Below are 24,993 nucleotides of genomic sequence, written 5' to 3' on the forward strand. Positions count from 1 at the left end.
AATAAGTAAGATGAATTACAGCTAAGAATCTGTTTTATAATGTACAAGTAGTCTGGGATTGTAAACAGATGAAAGAGAAATAAAGCAAATGAAAAAGGAAAAGGAGGAAAAGAAAGCAAAAGAGCTGATAAAGTTTCTGGCTACAATACAGGAGACATATCATTACCATATGATCTAATGTGGGTGTCAGCCTGGATTGTGTTCATTGAGAGAAACCTTATTTTTTAACTGTGCTATGGAATAGAAGCAGGAGGGTTTTCCACCAAGTGACAGTCACTGAGCTGAATTTACCCCCTCCTCCTTTCCACACCTGCAAAGCCTTTTGCCTGGGTTGAATATTTAGTTTAATTACATCTCAGCTTTGAGAGCTCCTGTTGCAAATCCCTGGATTAAAAGGTACGGTTTTTAGCAATTCTCCTGAACTATGCTGCATTAAAAAACTTCGGGCAAGTCTATGGCAAGAACTATTTGAATTTTAGGAGAAGCAAGTTAAAAATCCTACTAAATGTTTAGTAATGTTAAGTTTTCTGTCCAGTACTTTTGTTTCTTGGAAACATGAGAACGCATTCTCAAAGACTGTGCAGATTTCCTACTGTTTATTTGACTATTCTGTCTCTTGTTTTGATTTGTACAAGCACTGCTATAGTTCTTTCTTTTTCTTTGCTGTAAACTTTTGCAGAAGTATATTCTCTGCAATCCAGTGTTTAGAATCGGTGATGTAGAGAGTGTAAAAAATGCATGTATGCTTACATTTCTGCTTTATACTGCTCTCTGTGATTTCCTTTTCATGTGTTTCTTCATATGTATTTCAGACACTGATGAATATAATTTCGATTTCAGAGAAAAAAATGCATAGTAGTAAGTTAAATGGGCTCTGTGTATGCCTTTGTAATGTTAGAAAGTGCTATGTTACAGGGTACAAACAAGGGAATCATGTTTAAAGAAGGTTCTTATGAATGAAATAGTAGAAAAGAAAATTCCTGCAGTTGAAACTCCTGTTAAAAGATTTTTATTCTCTTAAAAACTTCCAGCTCCTGTGTTTTCACATCTAGACTTTATTGCACAAAATGGGCATAACATAAAATGGAGGGGATTTTTTTGAAACTGAAAAATATTGTTTAGCTTGTCTTTGTGGACTTTTAAGAGATTTCTGACAGTAGGTGAACTAATAATATAACCTTAATATTATGGTAAACTGACAAGAAGACCACCAATACAGTGGTGACGTGAACTGATGAAGCATTTTTTCAGTAGTATTTTAAAATGGTATAGTTCCCTCTGTTTGTGGAAAAGTCTTCTTTATTGTAAACACATAATTAAAGGACTTCTAAACAGTTATGTCCTGCAGACATAAATATTGTGTCACAGAATACAGATTTTTTGCCCTCTCTACTCTTTTCTTGTAAGTGAAGTGTAAACATTTCTTGGTAGTCCAGTTTTGTGTATATCTTTTCCTTTGTTTATGTTCAATTACACATACAAACAATAGGAGCAGATACTCGTCTCTGCAGAATGAATGCGTATATGACTGAAGATATCTATTCCTGTATCTTTATTAATATGTAGCTTGTGTGTGCTATTTTCTCTGCTGTATCCTCAGATTATATACTTGATATCCTCTGTTGTTCTACAGTTTTCCTTTATAGACAGCTCTTTCTGATTTTATTACAGTTTTTACAAAACAGGGACCAAAGGAAAGGCCTGCTACAGGGTTTACCTGAGATAAATGAAATCATCAGTATTAATGTGAATAAGAAGCAAAGTGTGAAAACACTTCTAAAGTGCCTTTCTAATTTCTTTTTTGCTTTTCTGAGTGGTAATAATTAAACTCCAGGATAGGATCCTGATTGTGCATTCTTTGGATGGGTGGTACTTCAGCAGTGACCCTGAGAGTGAATAAAGAAGTTTTAAATATTTAAAAACGTTTTAAAATCATATTAACACAAAAAAAAAAAGGCTGAGGAAGGTCTTTAAAAATTCCTGACTGCCACTGCCATTCAAGGATTAGCGTGCAGCATTCCCAATGTTTATTGTTGTTAATATACATTCTGAAAAATAATTTGTGCTGGGGTAACATTTTATTGATCATTATCACAAGGCAAGTTATTGTGATGAATGGTGATGATTTAACAAACTTTTCTTCTCCTTTCAGATTATTAATAAATTGCATTGTTATTTTACAATGATTTGCACATGATAATTATTATTTCAAAAATCTTTTTTTAGGCTAAACCCTGGTACCAGCTCACTGCCATGCATTAACAGCACTTGGCTGTGACATCCTGACACCCGGTGCACTCTGCCTGCACTGGTGGGGGTGTTGTTGGCAAGGGGACACAGCCCCAGTGCTGGTGGGGAGCCAGGGCAGGAGGAAGTACAGGAGGATGATCCACAGGGGGACACAGCCTTCCCCTGCTACATGCCATGAGTTTACACAACATTGGCTGACAGGACATACTAAAAACTCTCTAGCTGATGTAGGGGTCTGTGATACCCCTCAGTGCACACAGTGAGTAAGATATCTGTTCCAGGAATAGAAGTGCTCTCATGTCCAGCTAAGAAAACAAATATGTCTCCTAAAGAGACAACATAAACAGTGTTTTACTCCATGTGATTTCACTTTGAAGTCTTTGGGGTATCTGAAGATGTTAGATACGTATTTTCCTGTCAGGTAAATCACAGAAATGTATGCTATGATTTTAAGCCACCAGCATATTTTATAAGATATCCTTATCATCCTCTCGAGAGACAGACCTGAAGGTTTCTGCAGAAGTAATCCCAGCTAGCACTCAGACAAGGCATTTTTAAGATATTGGCCTGAAGAAGGACGTGGACATTTTTGCTTTCATTACAAAGAGCAGCATCTGTATTCAGGATTATGCCATCCATTTTAAGAAAAAGTCCTATATAAATTACAAGTTTGCCTTTGTGTCACTTGGCAATTTGAAGGCAGATTTCTTAATTTTATCTTTCTGTGGATTTTTTTAGACCAATTAAAGTTTGTAAAGTATGAACTTCGTTACATAAAATACACAGTAAAAGAAAATTTTCAGAAAATTAGCTGGTCTATACAGCCTTTATACAAAACCTGCAAACAATTGTGTAATTTGTCCTTAATGCACAACAAGACAGGTAGCACAACCTACAGTGTGTTGAAATGCATCTAGGCCTAAGTCCTGAGAACATGTATTTAAGTAGCTTTTCTTGTTAATATCTATGACAATACATACTTGTGTAAAGTTGCTCCTGAGCATGAAAGTCTACAGAATGAAGACCTGAAGTCATATTAGAAAGTGTGCACACAACACTACAAGCATCAATTCAAATTCTTACGCAGTGCAAACCAGAGGATTCTCAGGGTGGATGTCAAAATTTGGAAAGAAAACCAAGAATATTCGATATAACAAAACATTGTATTCTGTTTTATTGTGCTGTTTAAACTAGGAAAGAACTATAGTGCATTTAAACAACTAAAGATCTTCCCCTCACTTTCCACCCTACTCTCACTAAATCCTACTCTTTCTCAGTCAGTTTTACTAGGCTATAACTTAAAACACACAGCAAGCTGACACTTAAAAATATTTTTCAAGACATGAAATACTGAATTACAGTAAGTTTGGGAACCTCAGTTTCGTACCCATGGGTCAAACCCATTGCTATGAAATAAATGCTAATGAAATCAAATAGACTGTTATGCTGGCAGAGAAGAGGCACATGGAAAATGTGGCTTATTGCTATGACTCTTTTGCATAACAAAGTTGACAACACTGCCTGTTCCTAATAAATATTACTCTAAATATACAAACAGATGTGTTTACGGTTGCCTTCAAACTGCTCTGTATAAAAAAAAAAAGGCCTACTGACAAGCAGTTACCAGACTCTTATCACATAACTGTCCTATTTTTGCAATTCAGTTTTCTTTTATTGAAAGGAACAGTTATGCAATTGGTGGATGTGCTGGACTTCCTTCAGGAGGAACTGTGCAGCTATGGGAAACTGCTACTTCTGTTGGTAATCCGCTGCTTTGAATCCTAGGTTCTGCTGGGAGTCGATGAACTAAGCCATGAAGAGGCTGGCTCTGCTCTTTGTCCTACTGCTGCCAGCATGCTTGGCCAAGCCATTCCACCAGCAGGGCCTCTTTGACTTTATGCTGGAGGATGAGGGGTCAGCTGACATGGCTCCAACGGATGATCCTGTCATATCTGGATTTGGACCAGTGTGCCCCTTCCGCTGCCAGTGCCATCTCCGTGTGGTGCAGTGCTCTGACCTAGGTAAGCCCGACAGTATCTTCAGAGGCTCTGTGCTCGCATTCTGGTCACGGGCTGGCAGCTGAGTTGGTGAGGCTGCTGTGCTCCATCACTCCATAACTGACTTTCTTCAAAGAAATATGCTACAGCTGCAGTTAACTAGAATTTACTATACAAAGTAGGCCGTAAAGCTCTGGCAAGATGGGTGCTTGTTATGATCATGAAGAATGTTTGATTTTTTTTAATGTATAGTTTGAATTTGTGCATTTCATCTGTTCTTTGAAAGACCACAGATTTCTCTTGCAGAGAAAATAACTTTTCAAACTATTCCTTCAGATGAGTGTTAAATAAATTCAATGAGGTCAGATGTGGGGATGGAAACATTTTAAAAGGTTCTAAATTGTGTGGTCCAAGGTCCAACACCTTTAATCATGCTGTCTAGTACCTCAACATAGAAGTCATACCAGTTCCACTGGAATACATGAGTATGAAATAACCAACTGAATCATATATCCTGGAACCAGTTCTTTGGAAGAAAGAGCTTGGAAACACTCCAAAATAATGAACACATTATGGAGTTCCTTATTAAATATCTTTCTTAGACACTATATAAGCTGAAACTATGAGAACCTTTCTCACAAACTTTCCTTACTCCCTCATGTAAGGGAAGGGCTTGTGTGCACAGTCAGAGTAGCAGGATATGAGGCCATGTCTGCCATCACTGTATTTGACTTTTCCATGCAGAATTCTCAAGTAATGAAGCTGACTTCAGTGGGACTGCTCTTGGTTTTAACCAGTGTTATTCAGTCTTAGTCAGTGTACAGTGCAGAAAATCAATTAAAATTAGTTTTTCTCACAAGGAAAAAGACAAATAACTTCTCATGATTTTATAGAACTTTTTTTCTTTAAGTCTTCTCTCAGCTCTTTAAATGTATATCTGGGTGTTTCTATTTTCCTATGTTATAATGTTAGCTTTGATAATTACCGTAAGTCATGGCACAAATCCACCAATTAGGACCTGTGTCTCATGGTGGTAGGGGTTGTATAATTACAGAAAGGAGGGGGAAACTTTAGCTACACCCCTAGGAACTTCTGTGTATTTATTAAAGTGAGCCACGTAATTATGCAACAGATATGTTTGGCAAAGACCCAGTGAACAATGCAAGCCAAGTTGCACAAATGAGTGTGGGCTAACCTAGCCATGCATTCATAAAGCTTCCACACTACTGTTGCTCTTGAAAGATATTTTCTTTTTTTGCCATTTAGGTGCCAGAGAGAGCAAACATGGAGTGGGGAGTGGGGAGGAGGTTGCCCCACATGCCATGAAAGTCTTAGGTTTTATTGTTGTTACACTTAGTAATGCCAATGGAATTTAAGTTATTTTGAGAACTTGTTGTCAGTCTGTTTCAGTTCTGCAGAACGTAATGAGCTTTCACCTGGTAAAAAAGTAGAGACATTCACACAGGGACCCTTTACTCCTGTACTTGGTCCTGTGGTCATGCACTTCTCCTTCAAACACATGTGGTTTACAAAGGGTTGCACTACATCCACTGCATAAGATACTTCTGGGTTAGTAGAGTCCCATACTGACAAGCAGACTCAGAAATACAGCAATCAAGGCCCCAGGTCAGTGTTTCCCATTGAATGTCAAGTGGGGTGAAAAGAAAGAACTTTCTTTAAACCCACATGCTGCATATCATGCAATGAAAACACTTTGCTTTTGGAGCATCTGGGCTGATAGCATCTAGCCTTTGGGTACAAAAGAAAAGAGCTCTCCCTGGGCTCAAAATATGCGGCCCTGAAAAATAAAAAAATAATATGTCCCTGGCAGAGGTCAAGGAAGTAATTATCACTCAGTGACAGCCTTGGCATTAAGTTTCACCCCTCCTTGTTGCATACAGCTGTGACAGCCCTTGATGGGACACGGCCCAGCTGGGAGGCTAATGAGGACACAGGGCTGCTGGCTGCCCTGCAAGTGGGGACAGGACAGCTGTGTGTCACCAGCTCACAGGCAAAAGTGCCCGCTACTCTCTTCTGGCCTTGGATTTGCTTCTGTGTGACAGAGTCAGGCAAAGTCATATTTACATCCTGACTTGAGGAAGGGCTGTGGCTGGCCTTCTGTTGCAAACTGTGGAGGTGACCTTGAATGCTCCTGGGTTGTGGGATGAAGGGTGCTCAGGTTTCAGGGCTCAGGAGGGCGATTTGCACACAGAAGCCATGAAACCAGCAGTGACAGTTCTGCCTCCTTATTAACCTGCGCTCCTGGACTGCCTCTCCCTTCAGCTCTGGGCATTTCCAACCCAACCAAATTAGCTACATCCATCCTCCAAAATTATCAAATTTAGTCATCTAGTCCCATGGGTACTAACTGAAGAAAAAATTCAGGCAAAAACAAGGCTCCTCACAAGGACATATTAAGACCTTACTAAATAAAGTCTCACAAAGGAAAGTTAAAACCTGAATCAGGATCCTTTCTCCTGCTCACTCTCTGGCATGGAAGGGCTCTTTACAGCCACCAGCCCATGGGTACATGAGACATGCCAGAGCACGGTAGCTGAAGGACCCTAACATGGGCAACATATGGAAAGGTCTCCTCTTCCTCAGCCCGTTTATTTTGTGTCTAAATGGGCGTTTGCTATTTGTAGACTCTTACTTCATAAGGAAAAAAACCAGCTATCTGACACAGGGTTATGTGAATAAACCACAGGAGAACTATTGGATCCAGAGACCAGAGATCAGGTTTTCCCCTTTTCTCATGAGCACTGGCTGGGAATAACAAAAAAAATAAAATCTGAGTTCAATGAAAACAGTGAAAAAAAATGCCCAGTGGTCCAATTACACTCTTGTCAGCTGAATTTTTGCATTCCTATACTCTTCAACTTCAGTCATATCTTCCTAAGCACACACCTACAAATTAATTTATTTTGCCTCTCAGCCAAGAGCTGAGTTGGCAAGAAGGAGAACGCTGCCTTCTCACATCCTAAAAAAGAATTCTCTCTAAGCTGTGGTTATGGATGGATCAATAGCAGAACCCCATATGCCTATTTCATGAGATGTATTACCTTCGTGAACAGGCTCAAGGATCTCATCAAGAAAGGCCACCATGCTATCTTTATAAAAGTGCTGTCTTTTATGAATCTGCCTCCTGCTGCTAAAAGGGAGCCACAGGTTTACTTTTTGGTCATGCTTCAGTATGAGGCATTGCTATATTATATCCAGGCTTTCCATAGAAATCACAAACATCTTCCTCATTAGAGCACAGCACAGGTGGGGAGTAGCTGATGTAGCTGGTCAGAGGCCTCTTTTCCTGTTTTAAAATAATACGTACTGGGGAGGTGTGCAGTCAGGTGGCCAGGCAAACACGCCTCATAAAAACCCTAGCAAGGATTAACAGTTCCATTTAAAGTCTCATCCTCCCAAAGGGAGTCCCAAGTAAAGTTCATCCCAGAGTGCCCTGGTAGGCAGGAGGATGCATGTGTGATTACTCATCCCTGCAGCAGATGCAGAATGCTTCACAAGCGCGCTCAGAGGTGGTGGTCAGAGCTTTATTTCACCTTCAGGTAAGTCTGGCAGCCCCTTCTAAATGAGCAGTGTCTCTCTACAGGATGTAATGAGATTGCCCTCCCTGGAGACCTTACAGGACATAGTGGAGGTGTCTCTATCTCTCTTGCTGGGAGTATCCAAGAAGGTTTTGTGGTTACTAAAAGGTGTGCAAGATAGATATGTCAGCAAACAAAGTTCAAGCAGTATTACAGCTAAAATTTGAATTTTTCTCACAGCTCAGAAACTCAGGGTTTCTCCAGCTTGTGTAAAGGATACATTTGATCTAAGCATGGGTATTTGGAGTGTGAGTTTGAAAAGCACTTTGAGATCAGGAGATGAGAAGGTCACAGATATGTAAAGCACTATCACTGGGATCTGGCAACATTAGATAGTTTATCTGAACACATAGAGTGTCTCAATATATTAACTGATGGCTCTTCAACACCTGAACCATTTATTTGTTGACAAATTTGAGCAATTTATTTGTTGACAAAAGATAATTTATCCCACTGTATGAAATCTTCCAGAAATATCTGAACACCCATTTTCTGATTTTGACTCCATGTCACAACTTCATTTCTCACTATAAAGGCAATTATCTCCTTTACAATATACCTTGATTTGAAACATAACCTTTAAAGCTAAATGTTCAACCCAAAATCTTACAGGTTATTAAACATGCAATAAAAGAAAACACGTATCCTTAAATGGCCAGATATTAACAAATACAATTTTTAAATTAAAAAGGTTTTGGTGAATTTACACTGTCACTGCTGAGCTTTTAGGAAAAGTTATTTCGTGTTTTATGCATTTTTTTTCTTCTAACAATAAGGCTAATGATAAAGTCTTGCTCCTTTTATGTATAATAGAAGCTGACACTCATGAAATCCCCTGGCTTCATAGAACTGGATCATTTAACAAAACTATTATCATAGCCATGAAATCTGTGAAAGTATACTGTCACTTATACTGAGAATAGCATCTACAGCATAATACCCTGGCCTTAAAACTGGCATTCTTTAGCCAAACATAACTTAGGCTGTCATCAGGCACAAGCCATTGGGCCTTCCACGTGCTGAGAGGTCAGACTGGAGGATCTATATGAAATATCACAGGCATTACCTGTAATATAGGAGTGATTTCGGGTGATGTTAAGAATCTAAGAGTCATCTGGTTTCCTTTCATGGACATGGGGTGAGTTGGGCTGCCAAGTACATCCTTCCTTATTTACTGCTTACTCCAAGGTAACAGTGACCAGCTTTGTATTTTTTGGGTTTTTGTCTTAATTTTTTAGATTTGTTTGCTTGCTTCAGGCTTGGAAATGACATTTATGAAAGCCTAGTGGCAGGAACAGAAATCCAAACTGCCAAGTCTAAGTGATACAAGAAAAGACTGTTTTCTGGTTTGCTCTGTGGCAATGGTTCATTTCTAAAACCTCCCAATGCACAAATAAATAGCTAATAGATAGCCAGTAAAATGTGAGTCAATTATAAGTCATTGTAGGTGATTACAATGCTTAAAACACGCTAAATAATCTCTCCTTATATGACCTTATGGACTATTAGGTGCAACTGGTATCTGTATTATGTTCTTAACACCTTTATAGGGTGTGTTACTTGGTAAGACCTATAACCATTTTACAAATACCTGTGTTTTCACAACAAAAAGCCTCTGCTATTTAATTGTGGGAGGTTCCCAGCCAAGGAAGAGATAGAGAGTCCAAAAGCTCCTTCCTAGTGTTCACTGAGAACCCATATCAACAGGGAGGAGATTTAGGAATTCGGGTTCTTTGTGTAGTCACCAATGATAAGAGCAAGAAACTTCTGGTATTAGCACCCAGCTCTTCAGGACAATTCTGTTCACACAGTCCAGTTACCAAGGTATTTTGAAAATAGTCTAGTTTTAAGCAGATTTTCAAAACACCAGTCTCAAACCCAGATTGGAGTGTCCCAACCTCATCAAATTTGGACTCAGTGGTCTATATTTTGCTTTAAATGTGTCCTGAATCTTTGATTAAAAGGAAGTGGTCCAAAAGAAGATGTATATTTAGGTTACAGGGGAAAAAAGTATTTTTCTGAATATACTTTAGTCTTTTTCTAAAGTTCAAATCAAAAACTATATTCTTTGAAATACATTGCCATTTTTAAAAATTTATTCATCCTGTTTTCCATGCCTGCCCTGACAAAAAAAAATTTACAAATGCTGAAATTACATGTGTGTTTGTCTGTATTGTATTTAATATGCTTACACAGAGCACTGTTGTCCTTCACACTATGAAAGCAAAGTAGATAGATAATCACAGAATCACAGAATACTCTGAGTTGAAAGGGACTCATCAGGATCATCAAAATCCAGCTCCTGGCCCTGCACATGATGGCCCCAAGATTCACACCATGTGCCTGAGAGTGTTGCCAAGTCATTCTTGAACTCTGTCAGGCTGGTGCTGTGACCACTTCCCTGGGGAGCTGTTCCAGTGCTCAGCCACCCTATGGGTGAAGAACTTTTTTTGTAATATCCAACCTAAACCTCCCCTGGCACAACTTCAGGCCACTCCCTGAGGTCCTGTCACTGTCACCACAGAGAAGAGATCAGTGCCTGCCCCTCATCTTTCCTTCCCAAGGAAGCTGGAAATTGGAATGAGGTCTGCCCTCAGTCTCCTCTTCTCCAGCCTGAACAAAAGAGTAGAACTTGCTCATTTGCTTCTCTGCAAGGATAGAGGTGGAAAAAATAAACACAGACGCACTGGGACCTCAAGACAAAGGACCATGCCTACATGGGTTTTTTGGGGGGGAAAAAAAAAGATGGGATTTGTGTTGTAGTTTTCAATTTAGGGAGCCAATTATGAGACTCAAACAGTTCTGTATAAATTACCCTGATTTTAGTAAGGTTGCATTTCCTATATAGGCAACTCTACTGCAAACCCCACATGCAGTCAATAGGAAATGAAAAAGGTGAAAAGCAGTATTTAAAGAATTTATGTACTCTCTGCATGCATACTCATATGAAGGGGCATCCAGGAGAGCATCCCATACCATCTTTGTGTTTGTTTCCTGGGACTGACTTGAAATGGTCTTAGTTTTTACAAAAATCTGTTAAGGAGAGGATGCTTATAGTTTTAATTTCAATAAGGAATGCAGTAATTATATTTAAAAAAATAACAGTGAAAGCAAGAAACGATTTCTTCCCACCTGACGGCAACTGTAGGGACTTAATGGCAAAAAACCCAAATGGACAGGTTATTTATAGAAATGTTGCAGCTTTTAAAACATGTGCAAAATGTAAATGGGACTACAGTCTGGTCCTGTAATACAACATTAGCACAACAGGAATATGCAATAAGGCATCCCAGAAACAGCTTCTGCTTGCAGCTCCTCTATCACCTAAAATGTGAAAGCCTAGAATGGTTTCAGTTTCTGTGCTGGAGTACATGTTTTCCCTTCTACTGCTGCAGACTGGGCTTCAGAAAAAAAAAAGAGGTTCTCAATGAATTCATATTTAAGGGTGACATGGAAGAAAAATGTTGCAGTGGTGCAATAATCAAACTCATTGCTGAGTATCTCTACCAAAGTGATATAGGAGGAAAGGCAAAGAATTGAATTAAAATCTTAATGTGTTCAGGATTAGGGGGAAAAAATTGCTTTCTCTTCTTTATTTTTTCACTCTGTGGCAGAGAGTTTACATCTTCTGGGCTGGAGATGACTGTTACAGTTACAGAAGACTTGGGGCAGCTCTATCACTAAATGGCTGACAAAATAAAAGAAGTTGCAAAGCAAATATGTCTAAGAGTTACAAGGGTATATATAACATCTTGTAGTAGAAAGAAGGAACTAGCAGGTCTGCAGACTTCCTGATTCAATAAGAAAATTCTCTTCCAAAATTTGTTTAATTGTTATGCACTATGTCCAGACATGATTACAGGAGCTTCTTCCATTGTTTGCTTGCATGAGAGTAGGCTGACAACAATTCTGCAACATTTGTGAGAAATGGCTGTGTTATGTTTAGAAGTACCTGAAATAACCAGGAACATATCTCTGCCCCCAGGTTATAAACTAGGGCTGTGTAATGACCATGTGGTCAGAACAGGAAGGGGTAAATTTACTTGAAACCAGAGAAGACCTCCCCCAAATGACTCCTTATGACATTATGTTAGAGCTAATTCTGGTAAATCCCAAAGTAAAAGTTGAGGGAACTATCCTCAAATTGTCATCTGTTGCCTGCTGCTAACTTAACCAGCAACACAGGTAAACATCAAATTACATTACTCCAAAGGGTCATTCAAAACATAATTTTTTAGATAATGCTCACTTTTCTGAGTCACTGAAATGCTCTCTTATGGCTGAAGAAATAAATGTTTCACCTTAACTGTGTGAGTACTCGTGGATAGTACATCTGCATTGCATCCACTTTGAGTAAAGCCATTGTGCACATGGTGCTGGCAGATTGCATGAATCACATGGGTCAGTTGCTGCTCTCTGATGGGATGTTTTATGTCTGCAACCATGGCAGTGGGAAATGTAAATCTGATGATTCTATGAGTTAACTAGAAAACTCATAATACTTGATTTTTATTTCACTTTATGTCTTAATCCCTGAAGTCTAAAAATTATTTCAGAATATTTTTCTGCCTATCTAAAATGCTAGTGTTCTTGAGAAAGCAAATACCTTTGAGATCACTGTAATTATAAGTCAGAATTGGAAGTTGCTTGAATTTTAGCTTCAAAAGTATATCATTACTCTTAGGTATTAACTTTCGGAGCCAGGAGACTAACTCTATCTGTACCAAAAATGTGACTAGCAGTGAAAAATAATTCATAACAGCTGTGGCTTGCAATATCCATTATACTTTGAAATATGTGTTCACTACACAGGCTGGGTGGAAGTGGAAAAGAGCAGTTAAAGCAATGCATTCACTTTTATACCTCTGCTAGGGATTTTATAATTATTGGTACTGTCACAATGGAGAACTATGCATTTGATCACAATGTGTGTGCATTCCTTTCTATTTTTCTGTGCTCCTCACTCTGTTCTGGGAAGCAATTTTATAAATGTTTGGGGAAAAAAATAAACAGGCCTACCCTTGTGATGGGCTACCTCAGTGGGGAATGAAGTTTGTCTTCTTGTTCTTTCCTATGAGAAGGCTCAGACATACACAAAAACAATAATCTGTGATAAAAATAAGTCCAAAATGGATCCTATGAGTCTTGCAGACTGCAGAACAGGAAAAAGGTCTAAATAATGGTTGTGAATCACCTTTAAGAATATATATTTTAAGAGTTTTATGCATTCCATAAGGCTTTTTTGTATCTTTTAGAAAAAGAAAGGTTATTGATGATTTCATAGCAAGAGAGGAAAAGGTAGAGAACAAACTTTTAATTTGAAAGTGGGAGCGAGAAGGAGGATATGGATACTTCTCTGTAGAAAAAACCAACTGTTTGTTATTTTATGGATGCAAATAATGAAATTACTCCTATTTGCAAACCCCACACAATAGAGAACAAATTTCCAGTAAATACTGTAGCACATAGCCTGGGAAAACATCAGTAAACTTTTCTAAGTCAAAGCATTCAGAGCAATTCCTTGCCATCCTTCCAGAAAGCAGTGCTTGGATCCAGTTATTTTTCCATGACTAAGTATCCTGACCCTGTAAACTTGCCTTTCGCCTCATTTGCCCCAGAGTCTACTCAGGGCATTGCTAAGGTCATTCCCCCTGGGGAGGATGGCTGCCCATCAGTGGGATGCAGCAGAGCTGGGCTTGGAGCAAGGAGAGCACATGGCAGGGTGCAGAGGCAGCCCTGGCAGCTGCTGGAGAGGCTGCCTCCACTGGGAGTGCAGCCACTGATGATCACGGCTGGGAATTACACAGAGCTCAGTCCAAATTCCTCAGCTGGCAGCAGCTGTTTGCGGAAACTGAGAGAGTCTCTATCTGAGCCCCATTTTATGGCCCCTGTGATAATAATCCTAAGTGTTGCAATGTAATAACACATGTATCTGAGCTACAGCGTTCAGATGTCTCTCTGCCTTTTGGTCCATGCTCTCCAGCTGGGAAAGCAAAGGTTTATTCAGAGGAATAAACCCCATTGCTGCTGCTTGTAAAATGGATAGGTGGAGGAAAAATCTCCCAAAGTACTCCAAGCACACTAAAAAAATCAAACCACAAGCTCTGCTGTATTGCAAATATCGTTTATAATTGTTACTGTTCACATATCTGTTATTTTGACTTCTTGGTCTCAGTGTGGCAAAGATGCAATTCTCAGGAAAGTGTCCTCATCTCTGGGCTACAGACTCAGACTTCCATTTGCTTAGTCTCCCTTGCTGGCCCCATAAATCTTGCATTCCTTTTCTGAACAGTCGTATAGCTTCAGCAGAAATGTGGCTCCATGCCAAGATGCAGACTAACTTGTGGCTCTCACTGCTGAGAAGCTGGAGCAGTGGACTGAAACCTCTGCACAGCAAGGAGGGTTCAAAATTCACCCTTCTTTGTGGGCTAAACGATTCCATGGCCACTTGATCACAGCTCCTGTAGCAGAGCAGGTTATTCCCTCAGCTGCAGAAATAATAAAGCCTGCTGTGTACACCCAAACCCATAACATCCTCACACTATTCCCAATTCTTGCTACATCTCCTACACCTGTTTGGCTGGCTAACAGCAGCATGTGCTAGTTGGGCTGGTGCAGTGCTGCACAGGAGATGGCTAGCCACTGATTGATTCACCCTCGGGGACCAGATAAGGGATGAATTATACCAGTCTTGGCTCTTCTCTGCCTAATTTCTGGTCTCATAAAATCTCCAGACCTATCAACCTTCTGTCCTCTACAGGAGGTAAAGCAATCACAGCCAGACACTGCCATTTGTTTAAGAAATTATAATAAAAGGCTACAACCCACATGGATGAGATCCCACAGAGACAAGCTTGATTTCTGCAAAGTTACCTTCTCCAACCTCCCACTAAACAGGGATTCCTGGTCTATGTAACATCTCCCCTCCAAAGGTGACTCTGGATGAACCTCTCGTGTGAGAAAGAAATTGGTTAACGATCCAATTATTCTGGCTTTTATTGAATATATTATGATGGTATTTGTTATTTCAAAAATCTGTGGTGTAGCAAGTAAATGTACAAAAAATTAGGAAAACTTCTGTCATGAGGTTTTCCTGTCATGAATAAAATTCATCTTATCTTAAGAAAAGGAAATATTCAAGCTTACTTACACTCTTCTCTCCCCTGCCCCCTCCATTTTGTAGTCCTGTGGCTTATTCTGTTCTTCATGGGTTTTCATGTGCATACATTTTTACACACATAAATGTATACTGGTGGGAATAATTGTTTGCTCCAGGTTGATAATGTAGAACAGTAGGAAATTTCTGCTTACAAAAATTCATAAGGGATAATAGAGATCTGAGCTGTGCTACAGGAACTAATGGCTGTTCAGCTTCTATAAAGAAGTCATGATTTCTTCCAAAGAAAAATTTCAGTGCAAATGAAAAAGTTGTTTTGACTAAGATACATGAACTGATTAATTAAATCTCTTCTATTTCCAGAATCTTTAAGCTCCTAATCTCAGTGTAAAGGACTTTGGAAGGGTGGAACTATACCATTTCTTGGTATTTGTGAATAAATTGTTTTTTAAAAAATTTGCCAACTTAAATAATAACTGACTTAATTTTATTTAACAAAAATAAATAAAGATATATGTACTTTCAACTTAACATACAGTGGGAAAGGCAGAAGAATCTAAATTTATAATCAGTTATAAGTTAATTTTAGGAACTAGAAGCCCGAAATATTTCCAGGGAACTGAATACCAAACTGTGTAGCACTGATCATTCACATAAAAACTCAGACTGTTATAAGAGTTTAATATGGCTTTTCAAGGAGCAAGTTTTAATGTATAAAAACATCGCAGCCAAGAGCTGGAATATCTGTCTATACTGTTCTTAAAATGGTTGAGAGGTGACTCAAATGGTATTTTCCAAACCAGTTGTCCTTTTGGTTGGTATTACATAAATCTCACTGGAAGTTGTTTGTAGGTGGATGTGTGATCACACTGTACAGCACGGCTTCAGAAGTACACGGGCATCACTTGAGTTTCTTAGAAATCGGTGGTAAGGACACGATTACACAATTCCCCTCTAAACTTCTGTCTCCCAGACAGAAGAACCAAAAAGTCTTGGAATTCAAAAATTCATGGAATATGATAATTGTATCCCAGGAGCCATTTGAGCTTCCAGTGGGATTACAATTTTCTCCATTTGATTTAAACTCTCTCACAATGTCATGCCAGTTCAGGCTCCCCCACTCATCTGAAGTGACTGCTGTTGACCAGAAAGGTTGGAAGCTTTGCTCTCCAGGCTGGGAGCCTTCAGCACAGGGATTATTTTGCAGTACACCAATGCTCCTCCTACATGTATCTATCTGGAGGTACATCAATTTATACAGAGACCTGCAATCTGAAGCACAAGCCAAGGTAAATGTGCATCTGGTCTACACCTCAAATGCAGTTAAGTCCTGAATTATTAGATGCTGATTTTGCAAGTCAGTGTCCAGATTCACCCATTTATAAACTCTTCCTCCATTGGAGAGCTCCAGATGTTTTAGCTTCCAGGTGGAGGGTGTATTAAACTGCTTTCTGATAATGCAAGGTCTCCTCAGCAGCTGGTGTGTACCCTGTACTCATCACTTTGCTCTTCAAAACCCACACAAGCCAAGGAAAAAAAATGAAATATAATGTTTACAGCTGGTTTTGAAAACATTTTTAAAAACAGCTTCAGGAATGTATAACAGAATATACATGGGATAGGTAACAAAATAAATTTTTATGGTGTTATTTAACACCTCAGGTGATGGCACTTATACTCTGCATGCAGAGCTAATTATTGAATTGTACATCCTTCTAGTTTCTAGTACAAGACAGGAAAGTGATGTTACAAATCATTTTCACAAATGGGTTTCTTACTATTAAATTTGTCTTATCTTTATAATATGAAACATTGGAAGTCTAACTTTATTGCTCTGAGAAATTACCAGTTCTACCATATTCATGGATAACACTTAAGCTTTTAGAAACTGAAATGGGAAGCTTGAAAAGTACAGCTGGAAATTTAGTTTGAATTTTAGTCTCTGGCAAATTATTGCTTCAGTGGCAATCCAAGTGTCCCCCAAGTGCTCTTATGAAGTATGCTCTAAGGGCATCCCATAAAGTGTGGCTGTACAGCTCTTGCACCCTATTGTCTCCCATAACACTTATTAGAGGTAAAGTCTACTAATACAAGTGTACTGACAACCAGAACATACTAATGTTACTTTAAATATAAGTAATTAAACCCTTGGGGTTTTTTATTTATATGTGAAAAACCCTATAGGAGTTGCTAGACTGTAGGAAGTTTTAACAAAATTATGGTCTTGAAAAAGCAGTGTTTTTTGGGAAAGAATTTTTAGTTGCTGGCATCAGTCCTGTTCATGGAAGACAGAAGCTGTCCAAAGACAACCAACATACAAATTATACAGTATCACATTCTTATATATTTGGAACTCTAGTACTACACTTCTGAAAGTAATGAGGGTTTTGCAACTGTTGAAGTAAAAACAAAGTCCACGCCTAAATGAGGAAAACTTATTTTAGTAATATGAAGAATCTTAATCTGTATCAAATATTTGTACACTCAATATCAGTAAGGTAAACAGGATGAGATGTGAGTTTTAGCTGTTGTCAGTTTATGAAGCTTTTACTAATTCATTCCAGGCTGCATGATTCTGCTTTTTAAACCTTTTGAATTCTGGTGTAATTAAAACTCAGTCAGGTGAATTTTTATTGCACTCAGTTTTAATAAAAATCTGATCCTAATATTTTAATATTTTTTATCTTACCATCTTTTACTTTACATATACACATATATATTCTGAGAAAGGATTAAATTGAAGAAGTTTTGCTATACATAGGATTTTGTCAGAGAAACCTGCATTCTGTGTGTGAAATCTCATTTTTGATGATCATTAAGTATCACAGAATCACAGAATGGTTGAATTTGGATATCAACTCTTGAGACCACCTAGGCCACTCCCCTGCTTAGGGGGGTTGTTTAGGGCTGTATCCAGACAACTTTGGAGTATCTCCAAGGATGGAATCTCTACAGCCATTGTGGGCAAATCAAATCTTATCTTTGGAAAGTATATCTCACTGTATTTGCAACGCCATGATTGGGATTTAAATTCATAGATTTTAAAAGATAACATATATATGTATATATTTTTCCTCTGAGAAGAATATCGTGCAGTCCACCATCATTCTGGGAAAAGAGCGGAAATATTTGCAGAGAGATCTTTCCGAGAAGAGTTCAAATACAGCTTCAGGAATCCTAGTTAAAACATTTACTGGTGAAAAATCAGTTTTACTCAGAGAAGTCCACTTCTGTTACATGCCCATATAGAGAGTTTATTAGTGTCTAGAAATTTTTTCCTACCAACTACTCATTTAGCATTTCACATTCTGTTTAAAAAAAAAAAAAAAGGCTAGTTAGGAAAGAACGTTTTAATTTTGTGGTAAATCAGAATGACCATAAAAATTTGTTTTATTCCAAGTCACAGTATGAAAGGAAAGCTGGGTAAAGCAAGTGTTATTTAACACTAAATAATTTCATTTCCATTACTTCATCAGACTTACATATCAGCTATTCAGAAAATAGTCCCAAAGAGAGTCTTTAATTTAAACTGTCTGATGTTCTTTTGGCAGTTGTAGTGAAACCAAGAGATTTGTTCTCCAGAAAACTTGGACATAGTTTCAGTTTAAAGAAAAGGGGGAGGTGGACTGGCGGTTTGGTTTTTTTTTTAAGGTGGACTTAACTGCAATTTATTCAGTTACTGTCAAACAAACAGTATTTTTTCTGGAAATTGTTATAATTAACTATCGTACTTCTTTCAAAAAGCCTAGTACATTTTAAAAGCAGGAAATGTTATCTGTCCACAAAAGCTAACACCCAGTGAAAATAAAAAATGCCATATCTCTTTCCAAAAGAAATTTTAGTCACACAATTGAGTAGAATAGAACATGTTAGAAAGTATTTTCCCAAATTAATCCTTTGCTTTAAGCTATAACTCAGATATATTCTCAGAAAAGCCATAATGGAAATGTGAATAAATAAATGTTGGTTCAACTTAGCAAAATAAAACTCTCTTTGACTGGCTGGAAACAGAAACACTTTCAAATAAGTCTTCATAAGCTGCTTCAGGAAATTAGTTCTAGAAATGGTGTTTACTGAAAGGAAAATGCTGCTAAGAAAGGCGCTGTCCCTTATTTAAAGTTTCTTTCAAAGTCAATTGTTCTTCTCACTGTTGCTAGGTCTGGAAAAGGTGCCAAAAGACCTTCCCCCAGACACAACCCTGTTGGACTTACAGAACAACAAAATCACTGAAATTAAAGAAGGAGATTTCAAGAACCTGAAGAATCTTCATGTAAGTGTATAAATGAACTGGTATTTGCCAACAAAAATGGGGAGAAAATGTGATTTTAGCCTGGTACTGTGTTTTTTAAGGAAAACTGATTAAATACTTTGTGATCTTCCTCCACCAGCCTAGCCTATTTATTTCTATTCCCATTCATCTCCCGCAAACTTTCTTGTCCTACTACAGAAGTTTCTCATCTCTTTTCAGCTCTTTATACCTGTCTCCTGTCCATTCAGTCCCCTGATCTCCATCATAACTTCTCTCACATATTTATTTTTGTTTTCAGTCTCTTTGGCACAGTGAGTTGGTTATTTCCATCTCAACCCTGCCATCTCGCTCACTTATTACTGCATTTCTTCCCCTCCCACCTTTGAGTTCACCGAGATTTGTATGTGCCATGTTTGTCAGCAGATATTCTGTACTAATTTTAATTCAAGAATCTTTCCAAATCACTCTTCTGCCCCCTGCACTACAGTGAAACTGTGTCTTTGCAATAACTTTCTCTTAGCAAAGCTCCACCCTCATCATTCTTTACCTGCCAGTCTCTTCTAACACTGCTGTCTGGTTTCTTCTCTGCTGAAATATTTTCCTTCCTTTTCTGCGACTACTTTTTTTTTTTTTTTCTGGTTCACCTCTTCTTTTCCAAGTTTCCATCAGACAGCTACCTTCCTCTGTTTCTAAATTCTTTTGCTCTGTCTGAGGTTGTCCTCCCTGCCTATAGTTTTTATCAACATCTTAAAATTCATACCTCATACTTTTGCCTCAGTTTTGTTGAAATATCTTTCTTTAGAGAGCAGAAAAAGGCTATTCTCTGTCTTTGAAAGTAATACCCTAATTCAGGCATATGCCTGAAAATATTTTTATATCCTTTCAACAACTCATTCTGTGTATTCCTCCATTTGATCCTTTATTATTATAAACAATATATTATTTAGCTTTGCTTCCCTGGCTCTTTACAGCCTCATTCTATTCTATTCTATTCTATTCTATTCTATTCTATTCTATTCTATTCTTTTTCACAAACAAGGAGCCAACTCCCACTTTTTGTCCATTACTGGTGCCAATATCATCACCCAAGGAAGCACTGTTTCAAACAAGAACCTGATTTCAACCACTCATACTTGGGAAAAAAATCCTATAAAATTTCACCTCTTTTAATTTCTTCCAAAGTCCCTCTTAAATATTTGTTTCAATGCAACATCAAGAAGACAGTTTTTTAAAAGTATCTAGTAATAGACAGAGTGCCAGACTGTCCATAGGGAAGGGATCTGCACGGTGAATCTTGAAGCTCATGTCATCTAATTTTAGCATAGGTGTCTATACTTGATCTACTCCCACAGATAACCTCTAAAGTCAACAAAACACGTTCTTCCACATCACATTTCAGTAGGCTAGGTTTAAGAATGAGACAACTTGTTACCCAGCTTTTTTTTCAATTCCCTTCTTTGGCTACAGAACAGATTTGACACTGTAATTCCTGCCCATTTGTTTTGCTTTTCTTCCACCTTGGAAAAAAGTCCTGTGTTTTCAGTGAAGATTATCTACAAGGTTCTAAAAGAGACAGAATTATTATCAGTGAAATTAATCTTTTGGCAATCCTTCTTCATGAGGCTGCATTAAATGAGTCAGAGCATGGTATTGCAGATGAAAATCACTGCTCCCAGTGACTTCTACCCACTTGGCACTTGGTTCAGGACTCAATTACACATCCTGCTGTGACTTACATTGTTGTGAACTATTTTATCTCATTGAGGTTAACTCTAAGGGGTTTTCTTTGTTTTGTTTTGTTTTTTCTTTTTTAAAAATAGATACAATTTAATAGTGAATTAAATAAATAACTCCTCAGGGAAGAAACTGTTTGTTTGGCTTACACACAAAAGTACCCAGTACATGCTTAGGGACCACTGGAAATCATATATTAGCATAAATTTTAACAAATAACTTTCAAAACTGCAGTTCTCTCAAGGTCCCTTTCCAACCCAAACCATTCTATGATTCTATGATCTCCTCCCCAAAAAAATAATTTAGTCATGCAGTACATTTATGTAACTAGGTACTATCTTTGCTCTCAGCAGGAATATTCCTGTGTAATATCTGGGAGCGATTCCCATTCCCCAACTTTCAATTAAATAATTTTCAGAGGGAGTATTGTTTTTAGAAAGTAAAAATCAAAAGCATTGTTATTGACAGAGCTCTATTATCTCACTTATTTTAAAGATATGTGAGTGCATGAGATATATATATAAAATGTATGTGCTTTTTAATCTTATTTCCTGATAGATATGGCTTGGGTTAATGTCACACTTGACAATGTGATGTTCAAAAATTTCTTAGACTTTACTAAACTTTCTTGTACTCTACTAAAACAAGAAGATTTACAAAAATTAACAGTATTATTGTTCCAAAATCTAAAATGAGAAACTGGAGTTAACCTTTTGCTTGAAGTGATCACTTAAGGGAACAATTCTTTAAACACCAATTTTCACAAGTCTTGAAAAAAAAAAGCTTATACCTAAGGTTCAGCTGGTACTGAAACACAGAATAAGTAGAGAGAAAAGAAAGGATTTACCTATAACTTGCCTATGGCTTTTCTTTCAGTACAAATGTAACTGCTTATGCTACACAGCACTGGAAGACACAGCACTGGACATGAAAGAGAAATTTGAACCTACCAAAATATTCTTTGCATTGAAAATTTTCCTAAGTAGATTTCCCAAGAGCACCTAAATTTTGCAGCTGTGGAAATATGGCAAGCAATTAGAAGAGGATGCAACTAAAGGAATATTTACCTGCAAATAGTAGATTTCTGACAGGAAACATCAGAGTCCACAGTTATAGTGCACTTGATATTTTTACAGTTTTAAATTATCCTGGAAAAAGTGGCTAAACTATAAACGTTGTACTATAAAAACTGGGTGAGACTTCCCTCTATGTGAAAATGAAAGAGAAGATTTTTTTGTTTGGTTGGTTTTGGGGTTTTTTTTTGTTTTTAGCACAGCACTTGAGAAAATTGGGGAAAAATTGAAGACAGTCTTTTTTAAAGGCTGAAGACTGAGTTTCATGGTTTCAGAAAACTGTCTGATATTACGTAAGAAATTTGCTCACAGCTTAGACCTGTGGCAGAAAAGTCAGACAGGAAAGCTATTGGAAAAGCCAGGAAAAAAGTCTCTATTTCTATGGAACGGTCAGAATTTTCCAGGCAGACTGACATTTCTGGATGGAGTTCAGTACTTTGACCCCATGGACACAATAAAGAATCCAAAATACTACATGAGTAAGCCCTCATGCAGATTGAAGGAGGAGTCTACACAAACAGCACATGGAGTTGCAGGCTGTGTGGCAAAGCCAAAGCAAACGAGCATAATGCCTGGCACCTGGAAAAAGAGGTGAAAGAAACTGCTCTGGGTTAGATCCCTGTAAGAACAGCACAAAAAACAGAACAGTGACTGCATGCTTTTCCAACAAGAATTTTTCAATTGGCACAGTGCTAGTGTAGCGAAAGAAGATGAATGTGCTATTGGCCTGAAATCAAATGGAATATTACTTAATTGAACCGAGCAGAACTGTGCAAACCCATGGCTGTGCATACAACAGTGCTAACACCAGCTTTGTTTAAACTGAAGGAAAAGACCCACGAGATAAAAGATTTAAATTTGGACGTTAAAGTTATTACCATATCCACACTAAAGGATTATCAACACTAAATATGCAGGCAGAGAAACTGAAACATGCTTTGTAGCAATAGCAAGTGGAAAAATAATGTATTGGATTAGAAGGTATCATGCCATCCTTTTTTTTTTTATATAAAAACCCAACAAAATAAAATAAAACAAAACAGCCAACCAAAAAAACCCTCAAAAAACCCCAAACCAAACAAAAAAAAATGTGAAGAAAAGCCTAAGAATATCTTTCAGGGATACAGAAAAGCCCCTAAGAGACCAAAAAATATTAATTAAATAATCCAGTCTTCTGATGACTCATTACAGCTTCAGTTCCTTTTTCCCAGGCATAAAAAGATGGTGCAGCTTTAGGTTTCTAACAAATATTCAGAGAGAGAAAAAAAGTTAATCTTTCTGAAATAGAGCACTCCCTTAGAGAGTTTTCATTTCCTCAGACTCTCCTTCGCATTGTGCTTAACACAGAGTGTGATTTTCCACTGGAACAAGCCTGCAGCACACCACATGCACAGAAAACATCTTTCTTGTACAGTGGATAAAGATCTTTTCATGTGAGGAAAACAACAGGACAAAATATTTTGAGGTCCTTAAAACTGTGGAGAGTCAGCATACTAGGCTAATGACAAAAGGAAATTTTTATAGACTACAACAATAAAAAAATCAGATCAATTGTAATAAATTTAATAAATGACCAAAATTTCTTGTCATAGTAGACAAGGACAGGATTGAAAGAAAAGGAAAACGTAGAACTGCCTGCTCCCTCATCATCTGTGCATGTCATGTTGCATGAGAGGTACCAGTGAGAGCTCAAAAGCCAGGCAAACTAGGTCTGCAGCAGACTCGTTTGCTCTGTGAGATTATTCAACAAGGTACTGTGTGTGTGATCAAGCTGCTTTACACAAGCTTCTTTTGTTTGTACTGACAGGCTGTTTTTCCAATGCCTTGACATCTCCTTCCTTCACAATTCATTAATCTCTTCCCTATTGCTCCCATGCCATCCCTTTTTCCTTGCTTTTCTTAGCTATGTCCTCTTGATCCTAGGTTTGGATGATTAGAGAAGAATGTCAAGTTCTGGTTTTTGGATTGTTTTTTTTTGTTTACTGTGTTTTGTTTTATTTTGTTCTTGGGTTGTTTGTTTTTTTTTAATTTTTTCTGTAAGTGTACATGCATTCTTAATAATTTGGTAGAAAACCTTGACTATATATCCAGGTTATAAGTATGACTTAACAACTGAAAACATAAGGTAAACAAATGGGATGAATTTTATTATTATTTTTATTGGCATGCCTGGCTCCTGAGGTTAAAGTTCCTAGGATATAACTGTTCCTAGCAGAACTGTAATAAAACCCAGGTAATAATGTAATACATATCTCAGGAAATTAAAGAAATTCCGTTGGGTCAGAGATTGACTTTTCAGTTTAAACCCTGAACGATGCATGCATCAGTAAAGAATTAATGTTAGATAAGAGTACCATCCCCAGCTGGCAAAACAGGTGTATCACTATGTAATACATGCTGATAACAGTTTGCTGGTAGTTTTCCAGTTTAATTCTGGTTTTGGCAAGCCTCTAGCTTTAAACTATACTAAATTAAGATGAACGGGGGTTGAAACCCCTCAGAACAGTCTCCTGAGATTCTCACATAATTAATTTACACCAGAAAATTTAATCCCCTGCTCCCCACCCCTAGACAGGGCAAAAATTGGAAGTTTTAGTAACCGCAAGAAGAACAACCGTATGCTAATTCCATCCTGACTGCTGCACTCTGCCGCTGCAGTTTGTCAGGGTGTATTTTGACAAAAGCCTGCCAACAAGGGTTCCAAAATTTTCCCGAATTGTGAATCCTCCTTTTTGTGTCAGGAATAAATGTTTGAGGTAGAAACCAGGTCAGAGGGAGACAAATGGCCAGACTCCCACTGACTTCAACATAGCCAGCATCTATTCCTGTCATACAGTGATTTTATTTTTTTTCCTGACTACAGAAATACCAGAGGTGTTTCACTAAAAAAGAAAATCATCTTTGGAGAAAAGCTTAAACTTTTTTTTCTCTCTGAACACCACTTAAACTGCCAGTCATGATAAGGTGGTGTGAT

At 37.9% G+C, this 24,993-nt stretch overlaps 1 protein-coding gene across 1 annotated transcript in view; it reads left to right on the forward strand.

Annotated features, from left to right (window-relative positions):
• Window positions 1–259: 259 nt before the first annotated feature.
• The window catches only part of DCN (decorin), a 37,436-nt gene continuing 12,702 nt past the window's right edge, over window positions 260–24,993 (forward strand). The window contains exons 1-3 of the mRNA XM_082280859.1: window positions 260–396; window positions 4,036–4,271; window positions 19,121–19,233. Coding sequence (XP_082136985.1) covers window positions 4,064–4,271; window positions 19,121–19,233 — 321 coding nt within the window. The 5' untranslated portion in view covers window positions 260–396; window positions 4,036–4,063. The remainder of the gene's footprint in view (window positions 397–4,035; window positions 4,272–19,120; window positions 19,234–24,993) is intronic.

The sequence above is a fragment of the Coloeus monedula genome, assembly GCF_965178545.1.
Source record: "Coloeus monedula genome assembly, chromosome: 4".
Classification (NCBI taxonomy): Eukaryota; Metazoa; Chordata; class Aves; order Passeriformes; family Corvidae; genus Coloeus; species Coloeus monedula.